This window comes from Sciurus vulgaris (assembly GCF_902686455.1).
Source record: "Sciurus vulgaris genome assembly, chromosome: 7".
Lineage (NCBI taxonomy): Eukaryota > Metazoa > Chordata > Mammalia > Rodentia > Sciuridae > Sciurus > Sciurus vulgaris.
Window position 1 is genome coordinate 129,461,907 of NC_136467.1, and position 19,761 is coordinate 129,481,667.

Consider the following 19,761-nt stretch of genomic DNA (forward strand, 5'->3'; position numbering starts at 1 on the left):
TACCCTTTAATTCCTCAAATTTCAATTGTGACCCAATTTCAAACCAGATCAGATTTTGATGTAGCCCAGCGGAATACTCTACATTTTACTGAAGTGCTCTAGGGTGATTTGCAGCTGGGATTTCAACACTGGGTACTCAAGAGTGTGGTTCAAAGGGAAAGGTAGGCTTAGGGCTTGCAAGTCCATTCAGTGCATGGATTTCTTTGCCCCATAGAAAAGAGGAACAGAGTGGAACCCTTTTAAGTAATGTTTGGAAAGGAGAAGCCCCTCTTACTCATATACAAGAACAATGCTAAGAAAATCCCAAAGGAAAGTAGGAAATACCAAGTCAGGGATGAAGGGGCAATATAAAAGACTTGGAAGTCTACTGGATAAGAGAATGGATGTTTGGAACTGCAAGATCCTGTGCCATCACAGGATTCTCAATGTTTCTATACTTCAGAAAGGAACAAGCAATTTTTAGGTACCACTCAATACAACAACCCAATGTACTGAGTATTTTATTATAATTTCAATGAAAGTAATGGCTCCACATCCTTGTAATTCAAAATAAAACAAAGTCTACCTCCTTGTGGGGATAGTTATCATTCCCGTTTCGGGGGAGAAGAAACCGAGGCTCGGAATGGCAAACCAACTTGACTGGGCACAGATGGGAAGTAGAAGAAATGCACTGGTCTGTTTCTGCCCTACAGAAATATTACTGTCTGATAAACATTTATTTTTCTAAGAATCGTGAGAGCTTGTAGTTGGGTGTGTTACCAAAGTGTCTCAATTACCGGGTGGGGCTTATCTGCTATCCCCATCCTCTGGGCCTCACACGGAGGCCAGAAGTCTGAGCTTCCCATTACCTACACAAAGCCATCTTTCTTTTACAGGGACAGAGGCCTGGGCACCAAAAGGAAACCCAACAAAAGACTAGGGGTCCAAACTCGGCAGCCGCGGAAGCTGGGATGTAGGCCCAGCTCGTGCTGGCAGGGGATAGTGTCACCGCCGAGCACAGCAGACACCACTTGCTCCTTTGACCGATCTTGGAGGTTCCAGTTCTGGCGCGTTCCAGAACTGGGCCTCTCAGATGTCTGCAGGAGGAAACTGCCAAGCCCGGAGGCCAAGGAATCCTGTGGCGCGCTGAAGGCGCGGGCCAAGCCCCGCCCCGCTGAGCCGCCTCTTCCGCTCGCGCCGGGGTGGGGCAGACGCGGCGGTCGGGATCCGCTCGGACGTGGCCACGTTGTCTTGCGCGCCCAGCGTACCTGGCCCTGAGAGCCTGAGCACCGGCTCCCGCTTCCTGGCCCCCCGGCTTAGCTACAGGGCTTCGAGGGGCGGTAGTATTCCTACGTTCACTCAGCTGGGCACAACCGCTCAGGGAAAGGCCTGGCCATCCCGGGACTCCGGCGCGCGGGCGCGTCTGGAATCCGGGCTCGAGAGGCGCCGCCCTCCGTCGGTCCTGCTTGCCTCTCCGCGCTGGTCAGGAGCAAAGAACCAGAGAGAGCGCAGGAGAGTGGGGCTCCGCGCAGAGCTCGGCGCCCGGGCCCATGCCCGTGCGCCCCCGCGGGCCCGCGCCATGGCCTCCGGGAGCGTGGCCGAGTGCCTACAGCAGGAGACCACTTGCCCCGTGTGTCTGCAATACTTCGTCGAGCCCATGATGCTCGATTGTGGCCACAACATCTGTTGCGCGTGCCTCGCCCGCTGCTGGGGCGCAGCGGAGACTAACGTGTCGTGCCCGCAGTGCCGAGAGACCTTCCCGCAGCGGCATATGCGGCCCAACCGGCATCTAGCCAACGTGACCCAGCTGGTGAAGCAGCTGCGCACCGAGCGACCGTCAGGGCCCGGCGGCGAGATGGGCGTGTGTGAGAAGCACCGCGAGCCTCTGAAGCTGTACTGCGAGGAGGACCAGATGCCCATCTGCGTGGTGTGCGACCGCTCCCGCGAACACCGCGGCCACAGTGTGCTGCCGCTTGAGGAGGCGGTGGAGGGCTTCAAGGTGAGGGCCCGGCGCGAAGAGCGGGGAGGGGTAGGAGCGCGAATCGGACAAAGGGAGGAGAGAGCCAAAGGGGCTTCCCTTTTTTCCGCCCAGAAAATGGCTGAGCCGGACGTGTGCTTCACAGCCGTCATTTCCTCTCTGTCCGCTATAGAGCCTCTGCACTCAGATTTGGGAGGAAAACCTGTAGCTGGCGAGGAAAACAGAAGTCTCCCCACCCCCACACTCCACTCCCTGTATGCTTGTCTCATCCACACATTGTGCATAAAGATGGCCTGTGAAGGCCTTCTCTTAACAGTATAAAAGATGTGCGTAAAAACACGTACACATTGACCAGCTTCTGAGACACTCTTGTATTACCATCGGCTCCCCCATAATTTCAGACAAAACACATTTGGACGTTGACTGTATACGTGAAGCAGTGCCCACCACTTGGTCTACAACTATTTCTCCAGCACTTCGCTCCTGTTCTAGAAGCTCATGGAAAGGAACAGAGTTCTTTACTGCTTGAGTAAATCATTTGGCCACTTGGAGACTCAGGATGATAACAGTTATTGTGAAGATTAAGTGAAATCATATGACTTACAAAGCCCTTTGTGAACTGTTGAACAAACACATCGGACAGCTAAACACTAACTTGGATATAAAATATAAAATAGTTCTAAGGTGATATTCAATGAATACACGATGTTTTGTGTGTTTTGTACTTTGAGGACTGTAGGGATAAATACAGTTATGTCCCTGTTTAAATGTGAGTACATCATGCATAATCTTGTAACATTTATGGAACTTCCAGCTATACCATTTCACTCACTCATGGTAACTCTCATGAAGAAAATAAGAGAAGTCAAGTCATTTTCTCTGTGCCTCTGTGGAAAAGCTATAACTGAACATTAAGTCTCCTTCCTAGTCTAGTTGCCTTTCCACAAAGTCATGCAGTATCCTTCCAGGGACTAGTAGGTAACTCAGTGTTTAAGAAACACAAATTGACAAAGAATAGCTGTGGTGGCCACCTGTGCTTTGGGCTTTTCTCTGGTGGATGACAGTGTAGTATGAGGAAGGTGTTAAGCAGAGACTTGGCATCAAGACTCTGGGTTCCAGGGTTCAGTGGTAGAGTACTTGCTTATCACATGTAAGGCACTGGGTTCAATCCTCAGCACTGCATAAAAATAAATAAAAAGGATTGTGACCATCTACAACTAAAAATTAAAAACAACAAAAACGACTCTGTGTTCCATTTGTGATAAGCCAGGTAGCCAGCTTATGCTAAGGTCTGCCTAATCTTAAGCTGCCAACTTTTTCTTTCTTCAGGAACAAATCCAGAACCAACTGGACCATCTAAAAAGAGTAAAAGACTTAAAGAAGAGACGCCGGGCACAGGGGGAGCAGGCACGAGCTGAACTCTTGGTAAGGGTTGTTGGAATTCTTAGATATCACTTCTGCGAAGAGATGTTACTCTTTCTTAACAGTGCCTCAATTCTCAATTTTTACTGTTTTCTTTCTTCAGTCTCTGAAGGTCTTGAAAAGTAGCCAATGCACTAATTCTGATAGAAGAATTTGGGAGTTTTGTTCTAAAAATCAAAAAACTACAGCAACTTTTATATATATATATATATATATATATAACATATATATATAAAACATATAAATATGTTTTATATATATATAACATATATAGCCACTGCCCAAGTGTTTAAATTTATTTTTTTAACATTTTTTAAATTGTCAATAGACCTTTATTTTATTTATTTATATGCGGTGCTGAGAATAGAACCCAGTGCCTCACACATGCGTAGCTCAGTGCCCACCACTGAGCTACAACCCCAGCCCTTTTAAATGTATTTTTGAACAATAAATAAAATATAAGATATTTGCATCTGAAAAGCAAACCTCTAGTCTAGTAGTGTCTAAGCTAATCTTGTGAGAAATTGTTTTAGTCCTGATCAGAGGATGGTAAAGAACTTCTGGCTAGGGAACTCATTCCTTTGGTGTCCTCTATATGCTCTTCCCACAGTCCACTGAGATTTCATCTCCCCTTTATTGATATGTCTGATGGATAAAAAAACCTCAGTGAAACCGAGTAACTGAAATGTTTTTAATGTCTTCTGTAGGAAGATTCTCAACACTGAGAGACAACTTTTCTCTGAGAATCAGGGTGCCTAAACAGTGGCTCTCACATTAGCCAATTGTTTAGATGGACAGAGCCACACCACCTCTCTGGGCCTTAGTTTCCTCATCTATTGAATGGGTCAGTTGCATTAGACTTGTGTCTCTAGCAAGGCTAGTACTGTCCTTACCCTACATTGGTGTCTGGATATTTCTTTGAGGAATAGAGTGGGAAAGGTGAGGCAGGGATGGTAAATGTCTTACAATGCAAGAAATAGCCCCATGTTAGGCAGAACTGTTCCTACCAACAGCACCCACTTTAAGAAACACTGAATTAGTTGATCTTTAAGGTTTCTTTCAGCTTTGATGTACTGTTTTTTAAGATTTATTGTATGGTTTATGTCTTTGAAACTTATTCAGCTGAAAAGAGTTATGAGCTTATGAAAAGGATTTATATACCCACGTGTGTGCACATTACTAAGTTACACAGTGAGTGTGTGCCTAAGAAGGGTGGTTAGAGGAATGGTTGTTGGAGCAATGTTCTTGAGGAGCAGGTGAATTTAGAACAGGTGTTTGTAGACTTTCCATAAAGAGCCAAATAGTAAATATTTTTAGCTACATGGACTTTGTCACAATTATCATCTCGGCCATTGCATCTCAAAAGTCACTATATCTGATACATAAGTGAATGGCTATGGCTGAATTCTTTTTTTTTTTTTTTTTTTTTTTGGGTGCCAGGGATTGAACCCAGGGTCTTGTGCTTGCAAGGCAAGCACTCTGCCAAGTGAGCTATATCCCCAACCCCGCTATGTCTGGATTCTAATAAAATATTACTTGACTCCTTTGGCGCCATTTGCTGGCCCCTTGTTTAGAACAAAATGATAATAAGTGTCCTGACAGTGGGGCATGGGAGTAGAGAAGGAAGGATAGATAAACTGTGACAAACAAGTCAACCCAAGAGGGAACCAGAAGAAACCTCAACCCCTGCCCAAGCCCTGTGATTCAGGGCAATTCAGGAACACCTCTGAAAGCCAGATAGAGGACATGGATCACATTTGAAGGGCCCAAGGAAATTGTGTTTGATTCAAATCATCTTCCACAAGTCATATATCTGGTTGTGTAAGTTCTCTGTGTGACTATCTTTCATGACTCTGAATTGCAACAAATTCCTTACTCATCCTGTCAGGCATGGTATGTTCTGGTCTCTTCTTACCTTTTCTGACCTCTTTCCTCAGCACTCATGTACTCCAGCCAGATAGAACCATTGGCCTTTTCTTCCTACTTTTTGTCCATGCTTTTTTTTCTGCATAGAAAATCCTTCTCCTGTTCACTTGGAGAATTCCTGTTCATTCTACAAGACCATGTGAACTCTGTTTCTGTGAAGACTGTCCCACCTCCTTCCACAGCAGACTGTCACTTTGTATTTACCCATCCATGACTATGTGTAGCACGTGAATCTGACTCTCACTTGACTGTCCTTGAGAGCAGGGACTGTGTATTAATTACCATTGGGATAACTCAGTTGCTGGCCATTATGTAGTTGGTCAGTAAAGACCATAATGAGTAAGTGAACACAGTGAAATAATGAATAAGTTTTAGTATTCTTGGATAAACGGATAAACTTGTGGTGGGTCATCGGGAGAATTTTGAAGAGCTCTAGAAATGAACCTTTCCTCTTTACTGCCCTTGCCTATCATCTGCACAGAGCCTGACCCAGATGGAGAGAGAGAAGATTGTTTGGGAGTTTGAACAGTTGTATCACTCCTTGAAGGAACATGAGTATCGCCTCCTGGCCCGCCTTGAGGAACTAGACTTGGCCATCTACAACAGTATCAATGGTGCCATCACCCAGTTCTCTTGCAACATCTCCCATCTCAGCAGCCTGATTGCCCAACTAGAAGAAAAGCAGCAGCAGCCCACCAGGGAGCTCCTGCAGGTAAGGTGTGAAGAATCCTGCTAAGACACTTCCACTAAAAATAGCCCTCCCTTTCCTTTCCCAAGTAGTATCCAGGACCTCCAGTTCTTTGTTAACTGTGCAGGAGTTGCACAGGTGCCAGACTCTATATTGGGTATGTTTAAAGAAAAGCATGCTCCAGAATACTCCAGAAATTGTGGTTGACACAACTTGGATTGTTAGTTGCATTGTCTCATAGAAAAGGCAAAAGGAAGATCTAGTGCCCCGGCCTGCCCTGCACTGTGCTGATAAGTATTCTGATCATGGACAAAACTCTGGATATCTTTGGGCTTTTAGTGACCTCAGTGATGAGGAGCTTGGACCACATGTCATAAAAACCCTCCTCATTCCCTTATCCTGTAATTTTTAACATACATGTGTACTACCATAGCTACAAAATAGCAAGTACTTGAGCAGGAATGGAGTAGCTCTGTGATTTTACTGTGTTGGTGTAATGAAGAGCTACAACACATCTAGCCCAGCAAGACAGCAGGAAATGAGCTATTGTCCATGTGTTTGCTCATTCAGTGCATATTAGTTGTCTGCTATGTATCCAGCACTCTTCTAGGCACTGGGATTAAGTGGTGAATAAGCATTCCTGAATTGCATTCCCGTGTGGAAGTCAGACAATAAGTGAATAATTATTACAGGTGTTGCCAAATTCCCTAAAAAGGGGATGATGAGATAGACCAAGTATCAGCAAATATTTAAGATGGTTGGGAAAAGAATGTATTTTACATAGGTAAAATTATTTGAAATTCAGCTTCAATGTCCATACATTTTTGTTGGCACACAGCCATACTTATTCATTTATGTATCATCTGTCATTGTTTTTTCCACCACAACAGCAGTGTTAAGTAGTGGTGACTGAATGGCTCACAGAGACTGACAGACTTACAAAGCCTAAAATATTTACTATGGGCCTTTAATAAAAAGTTTATTGACTCCCACTTTAAAATAATAAGAAAGCTTAATCCTTAATAAACATTGCTATTAATTGCCAAGTAGAGCTTGCAGAGAGGACAGTTGACCAGAGAGGCAGAATGTAACCAGGAAGGAAGACTGTTTCAGGAAGGAGGGAGTGGACAACAGGGTCCAGTGCATTTGATGTCAGATAATATCAGAGCTAATATCCATTTGGTTTAAGAATATGACTAACATTGATGACTTTGTGTAGAACTGCCATAGTGGAATAATTAGGACTAGAGTCACATAGCAGAGTTGAATGGTGAATGGAGTGGGGTTAATGGGGACTATGAGTAGATGACTATTTAAAAAATAACAAAGAAAGAAAAACTTAGAGATGAAGTAGGATTGTGGGCTTTTTCTGGAGGGGATGCTTAAAGAAACCAGTTTAAACTTATTTTCAAAGTTTGTGTGAAGAGGAAGTACGTGTTGTAAGGATCCAGGTGTGAGGGAAGACATTGAAGCTGTGAGAAATGATGGACTTTAGAAGTCAGGGGAATAGGAATTAAAGCATATGTGCAGGAGTTAGTTTCAGAAAGTCCTCTCTTGCATAGGAAGAAATTATTATTTCAGAATATGGGGAAGCCAGTTGGTCTGTAGACATAGGAGAATTCTGTGGTCTATGACCAATCATTTATAGTAGAACCATTCTGTCCTATTGTGTGATTTTTCTTACGTGCCTTGCTGTCTCCTAACATCTTTACTGCTGTGGTGCATATACTGAGAATAAGTTGGGCCAATCTAGGGTTGGAGTTTTTTGTTTTTGTCTTTTAAGGAATATTTCTAAATATACAGAATATACATTTCACCATTTATGTAACTCTGTGGTACAAAAATAGCATTCAGTAAATTCACAATGTTGTGCAATTGTCAACAGCTCTCCAGATCCAGAACACTTTCATCACCCCAAAAGGAAACCACTTTTAAGCAGTCATTCCTCCTCCCTTCTTCCTCCAACCCCTGACTATGCATTTATCTATTCTGGATATTTTACATAAGTAAAATCATACAATACATAGCCTTTGTGTGTAGTTTCTTTCATTTGGCATACTGTTTTTTCAGGTTTATCTATATTGTAGTACATATCCAATATTTTTTTTTCTTTAGATGAATGATATTCCATTGCATGGATATGTATTACACTTGTTTATTCATCAGTTAATGAACATTTGGGTTGTTTCCATGTTGTAGAATAGTAAATATTGTGAATAATGCTTCTGGGAACATTAAACCTGTAAAATAATTCATAATTGTGTGTCATCCTTGGGCAGGGACCATGCTAATCTTCGCTGTTATTCCAGTTCCTCTATATCTGCTGTTGAAGCAGGCACCATACTCAGAATTTTAAAACTTTTTAAAAAGTTTTAAGCAGAAGGTATTTATGTGAGAGTATTTTTGAACAGACAGATAATGAAACCAAATCTTAGATGATAAGGAAAGTGGAAAAAGAGAGGGATTATGGACTTAATGATTGATGATGACAATCCAAGTGTGTTTCTGTTGGAATTCTGTAGAAAAAACAAGCTGAAGGTAAAAGAATTGGAGAAGTTAACATACAGAAATTAGCAACCTTCATATGCATATAACTGTCACTAGCAAATACGTATTAGAAGAGGACACTCCATTTTCCATTGCAAAAAAGGGAAGAAAATAGATAAAGTACTTGGAAATATACTTAGAAAACCTGTATAAAAACCTGTGTGGAAGGGAACACCTTTGAAAAACACAAAATAGAAGTGAACAAATAAGAATTTTCTTGGATAAGAAAGACATCTCAGCATCAAGTTGTTAGTTCCCAGGATTCATAAATTTAATGCAATTTCAATAAAAAGACCAATAAGCTTTTTCTCCAGATTTAGAAAAATTGATATATGTAAAATTCAGATAGAAAAACAAGCAAATAAAAATAGCTGGGATATACTGAGAAGACCTATAGTGCAGCAGGGACTAGCTCTACTAGATATTAAAGTATAATACAAGTCTGTATAGTATTAGCATGTAGTAGTTGGTATTAGCATGAGGGGAAAAAATCACATGCATTGTAACTAGTCAAAAGCCAGTGTCAGATTCAAAGAAAATATCTGCAACAAATACCACAAATAATACAAAAGCCCCAATATATAAAGAACTTAAGAAAATCAAGGGGGGGGAAATCAAAATTTTCTAGGAAATGGACCAGAAGACACACAAAGGCAAGTTGCAAAAGATATACAGTTGGCCTGTGAACATGAAAAAAATATTCAACTGCAGTGTAATCAGAAAATGCACATTAAACTCTAAAATACCCCTTACCAATTAGTATAGCTATATATATATTTTTTCATATATATATATATATTTATAAATATATACATATGTCTTTTTTTTCTTTGAGACAGGGTCTCACTAAGTTGCTTAGAGCCTTCGTAAGTTGCTGAGACTGGCCTTGAACTTGCAGTCCTACCTAAGCCTCCCGAACTGCTGGGATTACAGGCATGCACCCACCATCCTTGGCAGCAATTGTTGTTTTAGCATAATATGCTATTGATAGAAATGTGGGAGAGATGCTTGTTATTGGTGGAAATACAAAATCATGAAATCATTTTGGAGGAGAATTTGGCAATGTGTTTTAACAAACCATACACACGTGTACATGCACCCGCAGTTAGACTTTGACCAAAAATCCATGCTAGAAATTTACGTTGAGGATATACCTAAGTATGAAAATATATTTGAAAATACATAGCAAGATTACTTGCTGCAACAATGTTTGTAAGTGCAAAATAGAGGATTTGTTTAGTAAATTATGGTTATATACATGGTGAAATACTATGTAACTGTAAAAAAGAACAAGAAAGATACCTATGAACTGTTAAGCCAGAACATATTGCTGAGTGGAAAAAAAATCAAAAATGTAAAATATAGAGTATGTTGCTTTTTGTGTAGGAAAGGAAGAGAGATTGGAAAGTACATGTGTCTGCTATTTTTGCAGAGGAAACTGGAAGGATACCTGGACAATAATTGAGAGGGAAAGAATGAGGTGGGAGGGGGACAGAAAGTGGAGTGACAAGGACTTTCTGGCCAAGTCTCAGACTTTTTGAGCACTAAAGTAAAGAAGCACAGTAATAGATTATAACACATTGAATAAAATAACTGTGAATCCACACTAATAATAAATAGGGAAATTATTTTTCTAGTAGTCAACAAAGTACATAGAAGGAATTTTGAAGTTAGGAAATGACCTTTTGGCAACCATGAAAGTAAAAATAGGACAGGAATTGTCAGTGAATGCTAACTCTAAGGGGGGAAAGTTTGATGAGAATTAAAAGTATTACTTACAGGTTACTTATTAATTGCAAGAGGAAAGAATAGTAACTGCACAGTGATCAAATCAGTTTTGCCATTGGACATGCTGATGCTTGCCTGTACTGCCAGTCAGTGACTCAGGAGGCTGAAACAGGAGAATCACAATTTCAAGGCCTGCCTCAGCAACTTTGACTCCGTCTCAAAATAAAAAGTTAAAAGGGCTGAGGTTGTAGCTCAGTGGTAAGCATCCCTGGGTTCAATCCCTAGTACTAGAAAAGAAAAAAAAAAAAGAATCAGTATTGCCAGTGAGAGACAAGAAAATATGTACTCTAGGACATAACATACCCTTGTTTAAGATGGTATAACTGGGTCTAATCATTAGGGAAATGTCTAACAAATGGAGGGACATTCTATAAAATAACTGGTTTACATCAAACAATGGCAATGTGAAGGATAAGTCAGTGCTGAGAATCCTTTCCTGTTAAATACACATGTCATTGTGATTAAGTGCAATGAATGATCCTGGATTACATGGAATGGGGGGTAGGCGTGTTGGAGCTGGTAGATGACATTGCAACAATTGATTAAATTAGCCTATAACTGTGGATGAAATAAATGTATCAGTGTTCAATTTCCTGAATTTTATAACAGTGCTGTAGTTATAAGAAAACATAGTTCTTAGGAACTATACATGGAAGAATAAAGGGATAGAATGTAAACAATGACCTCAGATGGTTCTGAAGATACATATGTCATATACATATTAGATGTGAAAAGAGAAAGATAAAATGATAAATTAGGTGAACAGTTAAAGGTTAGCAAACCTGGTTAAAAGATTATACAAGAGTACTTTGCACTGGCAACTATTCTGTGTATTTGAAACTACTTCACAATAAAAGAAAGCAAGGCACAGATGCAGGCTGTTGACATCCAAGAATAGAATGATCGAGTTAGTAAATCCCAGTTTTCTCTCCTGATTTTTGGATCCTTGAAACTGAGTTAGGTTCCAATGATTCTTGTCTCTGGCTTCTCCCAGGAAGACCAGTTAATAATTGGGTTTTTAATGAACATTTGTGAAAGAAAACTGAAGTTATAAATGACTTCTTATGGTATCCTTTTCCTTTCTCTTATAGGACATCGGGGACACATTAAGCAGGTATAGTTTTCTCTCCCCCTAGTATTAAATCAAGCACAAGAAGACTGTCTCTCTCACATTTGTAAATCCTGAAAAGGAACCAAGGCCTGAGATGGACATCTTCCTGGATTGCTACCTGTCTTAAAGAGAGTCACTTATGTGCAAGAACTAGATTAATCTCAACTGTTTTTTGTAAAACTTGGGAATTATTGGCAAATTGTGGAGCTGGGGTGAAAGTGTTGGTGTTTATGGGTGGGTGTAAGGATACTTCCATGGAGAGGGTGGGAACTTACAGGTAGTTGGACAAAGCACAAAGATAGATTATGGGTTCCTATGAATTTTAGAATCTTTTCCATTTTATCTTCTTTCCCCCACCCTCTTTTTTTTTTTTTTTTTCCTGTCATGGGGGAATCAGGCCTAAAGAAAGTATAATGAGCCTGGAGGTATAGAATTACTAATGAACCACCTGAATTCTGAATTTTTTCATTATTTCTCTGTAATGCCATCAGATGGTCTGGGGGTATAATGCCTGCTTGGCATGCACAAGTCCCTAGCACCAAGAAGAATATGAGGAAGAGCTTCCTGAGGACATGACCGAAAAGGGAGGGGGAACTTGAAGAAGGCAGGGCAGTTATATGTGTAAGATGGATGGTGAGAGCCAATATAATGAGCCTCCGGAAGCTAATGTTCAGTATAAAACTTTGAAGTTGATTAAAATCCTAAATTGTGAAACTCTTTCAGTGGAAACTATATGGAAAACTGATGAGGGGGATTGAGAAGGGTTTCATAGATGGAGTAAGTTGGTTAGGAGGTCTGTGTTTATAGAAACATGTTGAGAGGAATGAGGTTGTTGAGGGCTCTTAGGAGGGTGGTTTAAGTTGGAGCTTGTGCCAGTCCCAGACAGATGACCCAAGAAAATAATGCCTCTATCTGCTACTTTTTGATAATCAGTTCTGACCCTTCATAAGGGGGTATATCCCACAAACCTAGTAGTATGTGATATTGAGGATTGGGTTTAGCTGTATGAAACAGAAGATCCAAAATTTCATTGGCTTAAGACTTCAACATAACTTTAAAAATTTGTTACCATATAAGAAATGTACAGGTAGGTAGCCTGAGGTATGGTAGAGTGACTCAGGGAGCCTTATAAATTCTGATTTCTTCCCATTTGCTGTGATATCATCTTTGAAGTATGGTTCTCATATAGACCAAGTAGCTACTAGAATGCAAGTCAGGGAAAAGGAAATAATCACATCGCATTTCTTTGTAAGCACATTTTTTTAAAAAATGAGATACTTTTTAATCTCTCATTGGCCAGAATTCAGTACAAAGCTCACATTTAGAGCTATGAGGGAGACTGGCCACCCATGAGCCATTAAATTAAGAAAATAGGAGAAGAGGCACTAGGTGGGCAACTAACATAACAGTCTTTGCCATAGACTTCCTTTTAGATGTGAGAAAATTGGGTGTTGTCCTCCACAGTATGCCTGTCTATTGAAAGGTATCCCTTATTTGGGGACCTTTGGATTATGGATAGTTGCCCACTGTAAATATCAAAGACTTGCAGGTGTGGTGACACTTGCCTATAATACCAGCAGCTCGGGAAGCTGAGGCAGGAGGATTGGGAGTTTGAAGCCAGCCTCAGCAAAAGAGACCCTGTCTCTAAGTATAATACAAAATAGGACTGGGGATATGGCTCAGTGGTTGAGTGCCCCCTGATTTAATCCTGGTAACCAAAAAGCAAAAAAAATCAAGGACTTCATCATAGAATCTGTTCCTTTGATAATCAGCTTTATGATTCAATTTAGTTCAGTAAACCTTTTTGAAAACTTGCTAACCATGAGCTAGGTTCTTTGCAGGAAATGAAAATGGGTAAGACTGTCTCCCTTGTTTTGGCTTAGAGGATTATGGTTTTAAGAGAAGACATAAAAAGCTATAGTAGTGGCTTCTAAAGACTCTGTGCCTGTGTTGAACACTTTGACATAGGACCTGTTCTGGCACATGATAGGCTATACAAGTGGGGAGGGATTCACATGTGTTTTTTAAATTTAGGGCTGAAAGAATCAGGATCCCAGAACCTTGGATCACACCTCCAGATCTGCAAGAGAAAATCCACATTTTTGCCCAAAAATGTCTATTCTTGACGGAGAGTCTGAAGCAATTCACAGGTAATGTGAGGAGAGGGGTCATGAGAGGAAATGAATTTATACTCTAAATATCTGCGTATTGCCTGGAAGGATATATTTTTCTTAGAAGACCAAATAGTAGGATGTAAACTGAATATGTTCTCCTTTTCTCTCCTCAGAAAAATGCAATCAGATATGGAGAAAATCCAAGGTAATTTAACTACTACATACTGGACTTTTGATGACAGAGTTTCCAGGGAGGAAGAGCATCTGAATTAAAAATGTGGGAACATAAGATGGATGATCCCTAATATTTTACATCTTCCTTTTATTCTTCTTAAGTTTTTCATTTAATAGCCTTTTGTTCTCATTTGAAGTCTGTTAACTATATTTAGTCAATTCTCAGTCTACATGGAGGAGGAAAATAGGCAACCTAAAGTTTAATCCAGAATTAACTTGATTATTTAAATTTTTTTTAATTGGGAAAAAGAATGAACATATACTATCCATTTCACTTAAGCCAGTATTTATAATTGTAATTGACTGATGTCTTATTGCTGTGGGCACAAGGGTCCACTAGACCAGAAGAATGAGCAACACTGACGGAGGAAGCACCAAGGAAATAGTTTTGAGCCAGCATTGAGGAATCAGGCTGCTAGGGTTGTGGGATCACCTCCATCACTTAATGTTTACAGTGTTGCTGAGCATGGTGGCACTTGTCTATAATCCCAGAGACTTAGGAGACTGAAGCAAGAGGATCTTGCTCTGCAACTTAGTGAGGCCCTGTCTCAAATAACAAAAGCTGGGCATGTACCTTAGTGTAGAGCACCTGAATTCAATCCCTAGGACCTCTCCCTGCTGCCCCCAAAGATTGCACACTGTTATTTCCTCATCTGTAAAATGACAAAATAATTCTTACCTCATAAGACTAAGTACTAAGATTAGCATTCATTTCTAAAGCCGAATTGAGCCTGATACATCATAAGCCCTACATTTGTTTTTAAAGTTTTATAGGCATTTGGAGAAAGGTTTTCTAAATCTAAAATTTTCTACTAATGAATGACTTTGATTTAGGAGTTGACCATATGCTGAATGCTAAAATTTCCAGGCAGTCTGGTAGAGTTGAAAATTCCTATAAGTAGGTAGACTGTTTTCTTATTAATTAAAAAGTACTAACCCCCATAATCTCATATATTATGTATGCTGAATCCTTGTTGCATCTTAGATATATACTTCTTTGGCATCTAGCAATATGGATTTTGGAGACACATGTCTTTCACAAGCAAAACAGATAGGGAGGGCTAGGGAGATAGCTCAGTCCGTAGAGTGCTTGCCTTGCATGCACAAGGCCCTGGGTTTGATCCCCAGCACTGCAAAAAAAAAAAGCAAACAAAACAGATAGGGAGAAACTCTGTAATACAGTAGATCATACTAGAAATGGTTGGTTTGCACATGGCTTTCCTTCATGAGACTCTTATTAACTTCTCTTGTTCTTTTGCCATGTAAAAGGCTCAATGGCAACATGTGAAAATGACTTGTCAATCGTAAATGCCATATAAGTGAACGGTCTTGTTTGCCCCAGTGTGCAGTCACTTGAGCCACTTAGCCCCTAGAGCACAGATGGCTTATGAAAGTGAGGAGTTGTGATATGACTTGGGATTTGAACTGTGTTTCACTCGGCAGAGCCATCTGGCTCACTTCAGGGTGGAATTCTTCCTTGGTTCAGTTTGATTTCATATTCTACCAATTTCAGGCATGTGGTATTCCTTCCATCAAGGAGTCTCCTAATCTCCCTTCTCTTAAAGTCTTTAGCTAGATGATGAAGTCATACATTGTATGAGGAAATCAGTGTATGGCTGACAACAGGAGTTCTGAGGTTTTTAGTGGAGTGTACTACTTTATGATGACTAACCAAAGCTCTTTGAGTTACAGATTTCCTGGAAATACTCAAATGACTTTCATAACTTCTTTTCTGTTTTGTTCTTTCAGAATTGAGAGAGGCTCAGTTATACTCAGGTAGGTGATACATATAGGGGAAAGGAATAAAAATCCTTGAACCTAACTACTATTGTGAATGATTTGGAGAATTAACATAATTTGAATTTTTAGGTTTTATGTGTAAACATGGCATACAGCAACAATCCACACGTGAGGCTCTACCACTGAACCACAGCCTCAGCCCTCCACTAGTTATTTCTGTGTGATTACAATTATCTTTGACACCTGAGGTGCTTCAGAGCTAAAGCCATGGGGCAGGGGATCAATTTCAGGTGATAAGAATTATTGAGTGTAAATGGCAGTTCCTCAAACTAGAACACTTCTATGCTTCTACTATGGTACACTGCTCTGCCTCCCCAGCCTTAGAGGCAACATGCTGTTTGCAACAAGCAGGAGCAGTTGAGTTCAACTGTTAACTCTGGTGCCAGAGAGAGTCCAGGAATCTTGGTCATCACATCACTGCTTGTGGGTAAAGATTAAAACCTCTTCTTGACATTCACCTTTACTCTAGTTCAGAGAAGCTGAATGCAATCTTCATGAAGAGAAGGACTCTACATACAAAGATCTTCTATCATGAAGATCCCACTGGCTTGTGATCCATATTTGATTCTTTAAATAAGTATTAACTGAATCCTTTGCCTATATACCATACAGTTTAACATTGTGTAGTGAGTGTACTTTAGAGGAAACAAGAGTATAAGACACTAATTTTCCTGCCCTTGGAATTTACACTGTCTGTCTGATTAGAGAGATGAGTTATACCCATGACATAAGAGAGGTAAGCCAAGGATTGGGTGTGTAGCTCAGTGGTAGAGCAGGTAGCTGGGTGAGGCCGTGGGTTAAATACCTAGGACCAAAAGGGAGCAAGAGGTGGATATTTTGTATTGTGAAGAACCAAGGGTTCTGTCACGAACACCGGTGTTGGGAGTTACTTAGCCTGTGTTTTGATTTCTGAGAGGTAATGTTTGGGAATCCTCTTCCTGAACAAGATGTGAAGAACAAATGAGAGAATACATCAGTACTTTTGAAGCAGAAAGGTACCATATGGTGCAAGAAGCAGTAATGCTAAATAATGGAAGAGAAAACATGAATAAAATAATACAGTTTTAGATTTAAAAGCAAGAAGAGTATACTGGTATGGGCTGGTTAAGAAAACTGGGGAGCCAGGCAGAGCAACACATGCTTGTAATCCCAGCTACTCGGGAGAGGCTGAGGCAGGAGGATCAAAAGTTCCAGGCCAGCCTGGGGCAACTTAGTTGAGACTCTGTTTCAAAAAATTAAAAATGCTTAGGGACATAGTTCAGTGATAGAGCCCCTGGTTCAATCCCTAGTACCATATATAAATAAATACATACATCAATACTGAGGAAGATATGGGCCTTAGAAGAAAATGAATGAATGAGATTCAAATATATACAGTAAAGATCTCATGGAATAAATAAGAGGGTGAATGGGAACGTAGGCAGATTGGTAGATTCCTCAGTCCCTTACCAACATTTCCAAATTCTCAAATCTTTGAAAGCCAAAAGTTTCATTGCATCCCCAACCCCATTATTTAGCAGCAAATTAAGATAGCAAAACCTGAATTTATGTGAGACATTTAGAGCTTTTATCCTATATCATGTGAGCATTCATATGTTTCACAACAGATATGTTAATATTTGATTATAGAGTACTGTGCCAGACCTTAACTGTTGTAATCTGAATTCTTGGAACTTTTGACCCCTGAAGCTTTTAGATTAAGTGATTATGAAAATATAAGAAACCTCAAATTTGTCTTGCAATGGATGATGTTGCTTAGGACGTAAAAGAAAGGGAATGGGGGTAAAATTTTAGTATTTTCACTATATCAGCACTATAGAAGGCAACCACCTAATCCAACAGTGGTTTCTGAAATTTGAACTTAAAGATGTGTTTCATAAGATGAATGTAACCTCTAGTTCGGAGCTGTATTCTGTACCTAGGGAGGCAGGAGAAAGGCTGTTTTTTTGAGTGAGCTTTCTTGGGCTCAGGATGATTTTCCCTTCTGTGTTTCTACAGTTGACGTGACTCTGGATCCAGACACAGCCTACCCCAGCTTGATCCTTTCTGATAATCTGCGGCAAGTGCGATACAGTTACCTCCAACAGGACCTGCCTGACAACCCTGAGCGGTTCAATCTTTTTCCCTGTGTCTTGGGCTCTCCATGTTTCATCGCTGGGAGACATTATTGGGAGGTAGAGGTGGGAGATTAAAGCCAAGTGGACCATAGGTGTCTGTGAAGACTCGGTGTGCAGAAAAGGTGGAGTAACCTCAGCCCCCCAGAATGGATTCTGGGCAGTGTCATTGTGGTATGGGAAAGAATACTGGGCACTTACTTCCCCAATGACTGCCCTTCCCCTGCGGACCCCTCTCCAGCGGGTGGGAATTTTTTTGGACTATGATGCTGGTGAGGTCTCCTTCTACAATGTGACAGAGAGGTGTCACACCTTTACTTTCTCTCATGCTACCTTCTGTGGGCCTGTCCGGCCCTACTTCAGTCTGAGTTACTCGGGAGGGAAGAGCGCAGCTCCTCTGATCATCTGCCCCATGAGTGGGATCGATGGGTTTTCTGGCCATGTTGGGAGTCATGGTCATTCCATGGAGACCTCCCCTTGAAGTGGTGAACTCAGACCATAAGGGCTGTTGGCTATAATTGTACCCCAGGCACAAGGCATCTTGTTGCCTTGCCAATTCCTGTCACAGCTGGATAACATTTTCCATGCCCTTGGATTGGGAGACAGGATGTCCGTGTTCTACTATTCTTTTCCTTCCCCTGCAAATTGTGAGATGTAATGAGAAGTATCAATATTCCCAGAAATAAAAACCGGATGTCCTCCTCCAGTGTTTGACATTTTTTGGTTTTACACACAGAAACAGATAAACCGAAAATAATAATCTTTGGATTTGGAGAGCCACTCAGGATACTTAAACCATCTTGACTCAGCCCACATTGTAATTGTGGGAATTTGCTGCCTTTTTGAGAACCTAGAATGGAACTTCAAGGCCCTGTTAGCTTCCTTTATTCCATTTTTTTTCTTCTTGGAAAAATACCTCTACCCCTGATTTTCAGTCTGCCAGTTTTTTATTAATAATGGTTCTATATGTGTTTTTGTTAGTTAGTTATTTACAGTAATGATAAAAACTGCTCCCACCTCTACCGTAGGAGGATGTTCTAACCAGCGTCTCTGCCTAAATCTCGTCTGGGGGCTTTATTTGTTCCCTTCATGCTAACGACAGGTGCATCCTGGTGCTGGATGCACATCATTTTAGGATAACTTTCTGCTGGTCACCATCTGCTAGTTCTTGATCCTTTTCCAGGCACATCTTATGGACTGGTGGTCAGTTAAACATCATCCCTGGAAGAATTCTAGTATTCCAGGAATTTGTTGACTTTTTACCTCCTTTCCTCTATCTCCTCTGGGGATTGGGAATTAACCTTCCTAATGTGTGTATCATCAAGGGGCAGCTCCATCCCCCTGGCCATTGGATCATGAGACATTCTGGAATCAGAAGGCTAAGGCAGATTACTTTGAGCAAGCCCTATGATGGTTCTTGGTCTTACTTCTCTTTGGGAATATGCTCCTCTGTTAAAAATAAAGTAAATATGGATGTTTACGTTGCTGTTGTGTTCTGGGTCTTGGTCAGATTTGGGTTCACAAATGGAGTAGGGTGGGGTGTTGATTTCTAGTATGGCTTCAGAATCCTTTTCTGGCCAACATTTTTCTTACATCTGGGTGATAAACTAGTTTCTTAGTACCCTGTCACTGCTAATGGTGCTGAGAAAGTAAGCTGGAGCCAGGCACAGTGTGCACACTTGTACCCCCAGCAGCTTGTGAGGCTGAGGCAGGAGAATCACGAGTTCAAAGCCGGCCTCAGCAATTTAGTGAGACCCTAAACAACTCAGTAAGACTCTGTCTCAAAATATAAAATATAAATATAAAAAAAGGGCTGGGAATGTGGCTTAGTGGTTGAGCCCCACTGGGTTCAATCCCCCATACCAAAAAAAAAAAAAAAGTAATGTTGGATATCCCTGACCTACAGCTCTTAGGTTGGTTAATCCTGTAGTTCACTGGGAAAGTGTTGTCTCAAGGGCTGGGGTGTTTTCGTTTATTACTTTTAATTGGCAGTGGGATAACGCAACACTGCTTGGAATTCGTGAGGGCCCAAATTTTGCTTCCTAACAGAACCACCATCT

At 40.9% G+C, this 19,761-nt stretch overlaps 1 protein-coding gene across 1 annotated transcript; it reads left to right on the forward strand.

Moving 5' to 3' along the window:
• Positions 1 to 1,163: 1,163 nt before the first annotated feature.
• TRIM27 (tripartite motif containing 27) lies at positions 1,164 to 19,189 on the forward strand. Its single transcript, XM_079148951.1, is given in 9 exon segments — positions 1,164 to 1,978; positions 3,287 to 3,382; positions 5,787 to 6,017; positions 11,420 to 11,442; positions 13,474 to 13,589; positions 13,690 to 13,758; positions 15,537 to 15,563; positions 17,586 to 17,776; positions 17,778 to 19,189. Coding segments are annotated over 9 exon segments (1,578 nt in total). The 5' UTR covers positions 1,164 to 1,558; the 3' UTR covers positions 18,183 to 19,189.
• The last annotated feature ends 572 nt before the right edge of the window (positions 19,190 to 19,761 follow it).